This window comes from Asterias rubens, unplaced genomic scaffold (assembly GCF_902459465.1).
Source record: "Asterias rubens unplaced genomic scaffold, eAstRub1.3, whole genome shotgun sequence".
NCBI classification, from domain to species: domain Eukaryota; kingdom Metazoa; phylum Echinodermata; class Asteroidea; order Forcipulatida; family Asteriidae; genus Asterias; species Asterias rubens.
Genome location: NW_022985699.1, coordinates 304918 through 315072, shown reverse-complemented (window position 1 = coordinate 315072; position 10155 = coordinate 304918). Strand labels below are relative to the sequence as shown.

Genomic DNA, 10155 nt, shown 5'->3' with positions numbered 1-10155 from the left:
AAAAAATTATTTTGCTATCTCAAAAAATACAGCATGTACGGACTTGAAACTTACCACGTACTTAGACCAAAGCGTGTATATGACAAAGAACAAAATTTGGAATGATGACGTCATCGATGACGTCATTATATTAAATTGAAGTTTTTTATTAAAATACTCATATCTCCAGAATCAGATATGCTACATACGTGATCTTTACACCATATGAAAGGTCATGAAGTATTAAACAAATTTCACCTGTCTAAACTGGAAGTTCTAAAAAACGCTTAGAAAAAAGGTTATTTAATAGCTATTCACTTTGTTTTCACAATAACACACAGCATAGCTCACTATCTCCCCAGTCAACTAAACTTAAAAAGTGATGGCTCGTTAATTCAGGCCAGAAATCCGAACACCTCGAATTTGTTATCAAACAAATTCTTATGTCTAGTTTCTCCGTCTTCTTCTTCTGCCTGAACGTTCTCCGCCAATTTTGAGAAAAACTGAAACTTGTATGAACTTGAAACTTCTCATGAACATCAACCTCGGTGAGTAGACGGCACCGCAACTTTTTTGGAATGGTGACGTCATTGATGACGTCATTACGTTAAATAAACGTGAAATAAACCTTAAATAATTAGAAAAATCATATCTTCAAAACCAAAAGAGCTACGTTCAAGATTCTTTTTTTACATAAAACCTCTTATAAAGATCTACAAATGCGGTGCACAACGTGACCCCATTTGACCTTTACTTCCGGTCGAAACCGGAAGTTAAAGTAACAAATCATGTTATTTTGGGCTCTAGAGCCTAAGTGAATAAAAATATGAAAAAATGTCCAATGCATAAAAATTTTTTAAACTCAAGAGCATTCTAAAAATATAATGTGTGACGTCATAGCTACGTCACAACGAAAATGGTACACGAGGTCGAAAAAAAAATTATTTTGCTATCTCAAAAAATACAGCATGTACGGACTTGAAACTTACCACGTACTTAGACCAAAGCGTGTATATGACAAAGAACAAAATTTGGAATGATGACGTCATCGATGACGTCATTATATTAAATTGAAGTTTTTTATTAAAATACTCATATCTCCAGAATCAGATATGCTACATACGTGATCTTTACACCATATGAAAGGTCATGAAGTATTAAACAAATTTCACCTGTCTAAACTGGAAGTTCTAAAAAACGCTTAGAAAAAAGGTTATTTAATAGCTATTCACTTTGTTTTCACAATAACACACAGCATAGCTCACTATCTCCCCAGTCAACTAAACTTAAAAAGTGATGGCTCGTTAATTCAGGCCAGAAATCCGAACACCTCGAATTTGTTATCAAACAAATTCTTATGTCTAGTTTCTCCGTCTTCTTCTTCTGCCTGAACGTTCTCCGCCAATTTTGAGAAAAACTGAAACTTGTATGAACTTGAAACTTCTCATGAACATCAACCTCGGTGAGTAGACGGCACCGCAACTTTTTTGGAATGGTGACGTCATTGATGACGTCATTACGTTAAATAAACGTGAAATAAACCTTAAATAATTAGAAAAATCATATCTTCAAAACCAAAAGAGCTACGTTCAAGATTCTTTTTTTACATAAAACCTCTTATAAAGATCTACAAATGCGGTGCACAACGTGACCCCATTTGACCTTTACTTCCGGTCGAAACCGGAAGTTAAAGTAACAAATCATGTTATTTTGGGCTCTAGAGCCTAAGTGAATAAAAATATGAAAAAATGTCCAATGCATAAAATTTTTTAAACTCAAGAGCATTCTAAAAATATAATGTGTGACGTCATAGCTACGTCACAACGAAAATGGTACACGAGGTCGAAAAAAAAATTATTTTGCTATCTCAAAAAATACAGCATGTACGGACTTGAAACTTACCACGTACTTAGACCAAAGCGTGTATATGACAAAGAACAAAATTTGGAATGATGACGTCATCGATGACGTCATTATATTAAATTGAAGTTTTTTATTAAAATACTCATATCTCCAGAATCAGATATGCTACATACGTGATCTTTACACCATATGAAAGGTCATGAAGTATTAAACAAATTTCACCTGTCTAAACTGGAAGTTCTAAAAAACGCTTAGAAAAAAGGTTATTTAATAGCTATTCACTTTGTTTTCACAATAACACACAGCATAGCTCACTATCTCCCCAGTCAACTAAACTTAAAAAGTGATGGCTCGTTAATTCAGGCCAGAAATCCGAACACCTCGAATTTGTTATCAAACAAATTCTTATGTCTAGTTTCTCCGTCTTCTTCTTCTGCCTGAACGTTCTCCGCCAATTTTGAGAAAAACTGAAACTTGTATGAACTTGAAACTTCTCATGAACATCAACCTCGGTGAGTAGACGGCACCGCAACTTTTTTGGAATGGTGACGTCATTGATGACGTCATTACGTTAAATAAACGTGAAATAAACCTTAAATAATTAGAAAAATCATATCTTCAAAACCAAAAGAGCTACGTTCAAGATTCTTTTTTTACATAAAACCTCTTATAAAGATCTACAAATGCGGTGCACAACGTGACCCCATTTGACCTTTACTTCCGGTCGAAACCGGAAGTTAAAGTAACAAATCATGTTATTTTGGGCTCTAGAGCCTAAGTGAATAAAAATATGAAAAAATTTCCAATGCATAAAATTTTTTTAAACTCAAGAGCATTCTAAAAATATAATGTGTGACGTCATAGCTACGTCACAACGAAAATGGTACACGAGGTCGAAAAAAAAATTATTTTGCTATCTCAAAAAATACAGCATGTACGGACTTGAAACTTACCACGTACTTAGACCAAAGCGTGTATATGACAAAGAACAAAATTTGGAATGATGACGTCATCGATGACGTCATTATATTAAATTGAAGTTTTTTATTAAAATACTCATATCTCCAGAATCAGATATGCTACATACGTGATCTTTACACCATATGAAAGGTCATGAAGTATTAAACAAATTTCACCTGTCTAAACTGGAAGTTCTAAAAAACGCTTAGAAAAAAGGTTATTTAATAGCTATTCACTTTGTTTTCACAATAACACACAGCATAGCTCACTATCTCCCCAGTCAACTAAACTTAAAAAGTGATGGCTCGTTAATTCAGGCCAGAAATCCGAACACCTCGAATTTGTTATCAAACAAATTCTTATGTCTAGTTTCTCCGTCTTCTTCTTCTGCCTGAACGTTCTCCGCCAATTTTGAGAAAAACTGAAACTTGTATGAACTTGAAACTTCTCATGAACATCAACCTCGGTGAGTAGACGGCACCGCAACTTTTTTGGAATGGTGACGTCATTGATGACGTCATTACGTTAAATAAACGTGAAATAAACCTTAAATAATTAGAAAAATCATATCTTCAAAACCAAAAGAGCTACGTTCAAGATTCTTTTTTTACATAAAACCTCTTATAAAGATCTACAAATGCGGTGCACAACGTGACCCCATTTGACCTTTACTTCCGGTCGAAACCGGAAGTTAAAGTAACAAATCATGTTATTTTGGGCTCTAGAGCCTAAGTGAATAAAAATATGAAAAAATTTCCAATGCATAAAATTTTTTTAAACTCAAGAGCATTCTAAAAATATAATGTGTGACGTCATAGCTACGTCACAACGAAAATGGTACACGAGGTCGAAAAAAAAATTATTTTGCTATCTCAAAAAATACAGCATGTACGGACTTGAAACTTACCACGTACTTAGACCAAAGCGTGTATATGACAAAGAACAAAATTTGGAATGATGACGTCATCGATGACGTCATTATATTAAATTGAAGTTTTTTATTAAAATACTCATATCTCCAGAATCAGATATGCTACATACGTGATCTTTACACCATATGAAAGGTCATGAAGTATTAAACAAATCTTACACAGGGTGTGACCCCATTTGACCTTTACTTCCGGTCGAAACCGGAAGTAGTAGTTTGTTTTATAAAAAATCGTATCTGAATAATATTATTTTGTGTATTAATATAATAACTTAATTTTAAGGCCCTTCGACGATTCTACAAATGTTTACAATGTGTGACCTCATTTGACCTTCATTTCCGCAGAAATCCGAACACCTCGAATTTGTTATCAAACAAATTCTTATGTCTAGTTATTTATAATCTCATAATTCCAGATTTGAAATAGGCGGAGACACATTGTATGGCATGGACATCAATGAGTGAAATTCACATCAGTGAAGTTTTTGAATTACACGAAAGAGAATTAGGGCAACAAATTTAGTTTGTTTTATTTGCCATAAATTACAAGGGAACCTGTTTTTATTAAAAACTAACAACAGTTAACATAATAATTCCGTATATAAAACCTATATCTATATCTATATCTATAAATGATAATTTCAATGATTTTTTTTTTTTGTATATTACTGTTACTTTTTTATAACCAGCAACAACCAGTTGAAATTTGTTGCTGTTTTGTCGTCAGCAAGTACTCCCAGAACTTTTCACATAAGACTTTTATTGACTGTTTTGTTATATAAGTTCAGTGCCACTGAATGCGATCACAAAAAACATCTATGGCCACTATATCTTTAACTTGATTTCATAATCGTAAGATGTTGTTCTCTAAAACTACAAAGGAATATCAACCGGTGCAATCGATCTGCTGCAACAGGGAAATCTCTCTGCGAGTAATTTCTTAGCCGTTTGACGAAATGTGCTATTCAATAGAAAGTAGACTATAACGTTGAACACGCTGTTACAAATTAACAGTTGCCTCGAAAAGAATTCAAGCCATGTAGGTTTGGGGCTATCTAATAAACCAGATACAGTTTCTAAAAAATTGAGTGGCGTAAAACAGACGGCATAACACACAGTGACTGCAATGCATGTCTTTAATATTTTGTCATGGATTCCCCCAACGGCTCTTTCATGTTGATTAACGCGCACGTCGTGCCGACGGCTGATTTTGATCATACGATAGTTAAGAAACGCAAGTACCGCTACGGGAATGACGTCAGCAAAACACAAGTACATTATACGAAAAGCATTCGAACCTGTATCATAATAGCATGTTACACTGTTTCGAATATAACTAGCTTCCAACTTAAATACTTTAAAATTAAATGCAATGGGACCGCCCAGAGTCCAACATGCAGCTACACTTACAATAATGATAACACGACGTTTCGTACACCATTTTGGGAACTTAAACGGCCTGGTAATAGCGATATATCTTTCAAAGTTAAGAAAAATGATAGTGAGGATCGACATGGTGAAACACACTGTGGTTAAGGCTGCAGTAACCTCACAGACGAAGTTACCATAAGGCCATCTATCCAACGCAGAAGGTATCACATTCACAAGTGCAATGATTCCACTCATGAAGTCATATACAGCCAGTGACGTCATCAAAACTTTAGTGCTGTCAGCTAAGGTTGTTACACGGCGTGTCACAGCAATTGAAAGAATATTCCCAGATATAATCATTAGTGCAATGATGGCCATGAAACAAGTACGGAGTGCGATGAGGACTGGGGACAGAACCACAGAGTCTGTGAATGTAGTATTCATCGTCAGCTCAATGAGTTTATCAGCAACAACAAAATGGCAGTCCAGTTATCTGAGGAATGAGGTGAGCGCAAAACTCAAGCACGGACAAACATCAGCCGGGAAAAAGTTTAAACTGGAGAATCAATTTTGAAATTCAGGATGATTACGCTCTTTAAAGTAATATGCAACTTAGAAGTTGCATTAGAAGTTGTTACACAGGTGGTAGATCCGATCATTGGAACCGCACGTTTTGCTTCAAAGTCTCAATCAGGCGTCTCAAGTAAAACCGTGTGCACCTATTGACAGAAATTGTACGTGTATCTTGCTTGTTGTACTGCAATCTTAAGAATGATAAATAGCATCAACGATGCCCATAAGCCATTCCCCACAATATGAAGGGTTTGTTATCACAACCATGTCAGGCAACCAACGCCAATAATCTTAATTGGAGAGATCAAGTTGATGTATTAATCATCTTTTCATTAGGCTGGTATTTTTTAAAATTAAAGTTAGCCATTAATCGGAGCCAGTTTCTGTTGATGATTTCAATCAAACAGGGGTTTATTTATGACTGATTGACAGCATATGTAAACCGATAATAACCAAGCATTTACTTTGCAACACAATGAAAGGGCAAGGATGAATGGATGTATAAGGGTCAATGAGGAATGGTGGGATATGGAGAGGCAATGGGGAATGGAGGTATGGATAGGCAATGTGGGATGGACTGGTATATAGGGATGGGCAATAGGTATGAGGGATGGAGGGACAGTGTGATGAAGGGGGAATGAGGGGGTGGAGAGGCAATCATGGGGGTATGGAGGGGCAATGAGGTATAATGGGGCCGGCAATTTGGGGGGGGGGGGTATGGAGGGGCAATGAGGAATGTAGGTTTAATATGGAGAGGCAATAGGAATGGAGGTTTAATATGGAGAGGCAATAGGAATGGAAGAATTATTCTTGTTGTGCCTGGAAAAAGGACGTACGCCTTTCTTCCAGGCACAACGTTGTTTGTATCAGTGCGTTGCACAACGCACGAGGCCGCGCAGGGCGCCCAGAGACGCACGCACGCATACGCACCGATGATCCGGTCTTTGACGGCCAGCATGGACTCGTCACACTGTGCAAAGTTATGCCCCCACACGTACAATTAAATGGAAAAAAACCTTTACAACCCTTGTATTGAATGATTAAGCACCAATACAAGTACAGATGAATCTGATAAGCTTGTAGAATCTTTACTTATGATGTTTCTCAAATCTTTCTGGAAGTTTCGTTTCCTCTGAAACACTTCACTCGGCGAATCTTTAAAGAATCTTCGAGCGCTCATGCGAGAGCGTATAATGGCAAAACGGAACTGTGACGTTACAATGCACCATGTGAGCGCGCACAAAGTTGCCAAGCGGGATCTCCCTTGACTCAAAAACAAAATACACAAAACAACAAAACTTATCATTACAAACGAATGATTCAGAGAGTAAACTACACATTATATTGTCTTTGGTAAAATTGAGTTGTATAATCGGTAATATCGACGAAATAAAAATGGCTTCTTCGCCAGCTGACAATTATTCATCCAAGTCACTGAGTGACACGGCTGTTGCCAAATCACGCAGAAATCAGCTTTTGAACGCCAGTCCTCTTTCAGATCAACAGGTACGGTAGATACCAATTATATATACGTTTTTTCTACTCATTTTTCAACAGATAAAGTCCCTATTAAAATGGTACGAAAGGTATCTTACATCACGCTCTAATTGTATTTAACCAGTGCAAAAACTTGTCTACCCACAAAAAGACGTTACGTTTAAAATACTTCAGCCTGTACGTACACAAGAATGGACATTTTTGGTTATTGCCTTTCCAAAATCAAAAACAGCGAGAGTTTGACCTTTTGCCTGACGAGCATTCGTCATTTGTGGTTTAGACTACAACTCGACGTTTCGATCAGTATGCTTCGATCGTCTTTTAAACAATTTTTTAAAAACAATCTGATTTTTAATAAATAATTTGGACGTAACAACCTTTTTTCCCCTGAGACATTGATATGATTCGCTTTTGGGAAGTTTCAACTTCGTTATCAATACTCGATATCTCCATGAAGTTAAAGAAAACACTCAGACTATTTTTCTGAATTTTTAAACAGAATCTGTTTACAAACTATGTGTAGGTTATGGCGAAACGCGGATACTTCCTCGGTGAGAAGCTCGGCTCAGGAAGTTACTCCAAAGTTCGTTTCGCCTTCATCAAAGAATCCCTCCACAAGGTAGCTATAAAGATCATAGACAGACGCCGTGCACCGTCTGACTACCAACGGTCATTCCTACCCCGGGAGCTGGAGATCATAAAGACCCTCAAGCATCCCAACATCATCCAAACCCACGACTGGTTTGAAGAGAGCGAGAAGATATACCAGATCATTGAGTTAGCTGAGTGTGGTGATGTCTTGGAGTATGTCAGAACCAAATCCAGAGGTTCCGTGGGTGAGACCCTCACCAGGCGATGGGTGCTACAGACCGCCCGGGCAATCGCTTACATGCACGGTCAAGGTGTGGCTCATCGCGACGTGAAGTGCGAGAACCTGTTGCTGGATTCTCGTAAGAACATCAAGCTGAGTGATTTCGGTTTCGTCCGTCGGGTTGGGATGGGTGAGCTAAGCCGGACCTTCTGCGGGTCGGCGGCGTACGCGGCACCGGAGATCATCCGCTCTTTCTCGTACAATCCGTACATGAGTGATGTATGGGCACTCGGTGTTGTAGCGTTTATCCTTGCGACTGGGTACATGCCGTTCGGTGACGATGTCCGTAACGTTGCTAAGATTCTGGAGTCTCAGCAGAGAGGGCTAAGGTTTCCTGGCCACTCCAGGGTACATCTGAGCGAGGAATGCAAGGGGTTGATTAAAGCTATGCTGACCCTTGATGTTAGCCTGAGAAAGAGTATCCAGTGCATTGTGGTGCATCCTTGGTTTACAAGCCTCATTACAACATCAACAACTCAGTGACAAGGCAAACTATTAAAGGCAGTAGACACTATTGGTAGTTACTCAAACTAATTATTGGCATAAAACCTTTCTTGGTAACGAGTAATGGGGAGAGGTTGATGGTATAAAACATTGTGAGAAACGGCTCCCTCTGAAATGCCATAGTTTTCGAGAAAGAAGTAACTTTCCACGAATTTGATTTCGAGACCTCAGATTTAGAACTTGAGTTCTCGAAATCAACCATCTAAACGCACACAACTTCGCGTGACAAGGGTTATTTTTCTTTCATTATTATCTTGCAAATTCGATGACCGATTGAGCTTAAATTTTCACAGGTTTGTTATTTTATGCATATGTTGATATACACCAACTGTGAATGCTAGTCTTTGACAATTACCAATAGTGTCCACTGCCTTTAAACCTGAACTGAATTAGTAACACTTCCATGTGTTGCAATATATCGTGGGTGGTACAAGAAATCCAGAACTTCATTTCGGCAAAATTGATCAAAGACAATTAAAAGGGAAAAGGTTTCAATTCAAAGAAAAGGCGAAGTGGAAGAAAGTGTACTTCATGCTCATTAATAAAGTTTAAGGTTAAAAATCGAAGAGATCGGAAGTGTTAAAGGGATATTGAGCAGAAAATAAAATTCATCGCTATGAATTGGCACATGTTATCTCTAATAACTGGGCCAATTTCATAGAGCTGCTAAGCACAACAAATTTGCTTAGCATGAAATTTCTTCCTTGATAAAAACAGGAGTAGCAACCAAATTTCCGCATGACTTTCAGGATAAGCAAACAACAGCTGAATACCAGCAACAAGCAATATGCAGAATTAATATGAAATTTGGTTGGTAATCCTGTTTTTATCAAGGGAGACATTTCATGCTAAGCAAATTTTTGTGCTTAGCAGCTCTATGAACTTGGGCGCCGGTATCACAGATTTATGAATTGTTATCAATCATATCCATGACTTATGATCTCATTATGATATAAGGTAAAGTCGTGACTAATGTTGGGCTACACCTCTTGCCATAGTACATTTGCCATTAACTATAAACATGTGCTAGTTAAAAGTCACATTTATAACATATATATGCAAGTCATATTATTATGAGATGTAATTTATATTGATAAGTATTATAGAAGTCATTGTTATGACAGATACTATAGTAATAACTATGGGATATAATTTATGGTTATTAATTTTTGTCAATGCCCTTTTAACACTTCCGTTATAGAGCGATCCACTCATTTTAAAATAAAGTTTATAAGACAAACCAACTTGGGAAAGAACAGTTAAGATGCAATATACCTTGAGGAACTGATAGTTTAGAGGGAAAAAATGACCACAAGCCTCTGGCAATTCAAAAAAACGAAAACAGATACAATCATGCTTCACAAGTATTAAACTGGGTCACAAGTATTGAACAAAAAATATATTTAAGGGAATTTCATAACTAGTTGAAATGCCATTGTCTAGAACTTACTATGAATTTCCAAGAAAATCCCAGAATCATGGTAATAGTTCTTCCAGTTTAGTGTAGGCCTAGATTTCTTTCCATTTATCTTTGTTGCTGTAGCACGATTGTTACTTTATCCGCAACCAACCAAACTACAAATAATTACATAAGTAATAAATGGTGAAA

At 37.1% G+C, this 10155-nt stretch overlaps 1 protein-coding gene across 1 annotated transcript; it reads left to right on the top strand.

The window, feature by feature from the left end:
* The first annotated feature begins 5529 nt into the window (after positions 1-5529).
* Positions 5530-8525, top strand: LOC117305761 (testis-specific serine/threonine-protein kinase 3-like). The gene is made up of 2 exons (XM_033790633.1): positions 5530-5606; positions 7695-8525. Exons 1-2 carry the CDS (start codon positions 5556-5558, stop codon positions 8523-8525), a joined length of 882 nt encoding a protein of 293 aa, XP_033646524.1. The 5' UTR covers positions 5530-5555.
* The last annotated feature ends 1630 nt before the right edge of the window (positions 8526-10155 follow it).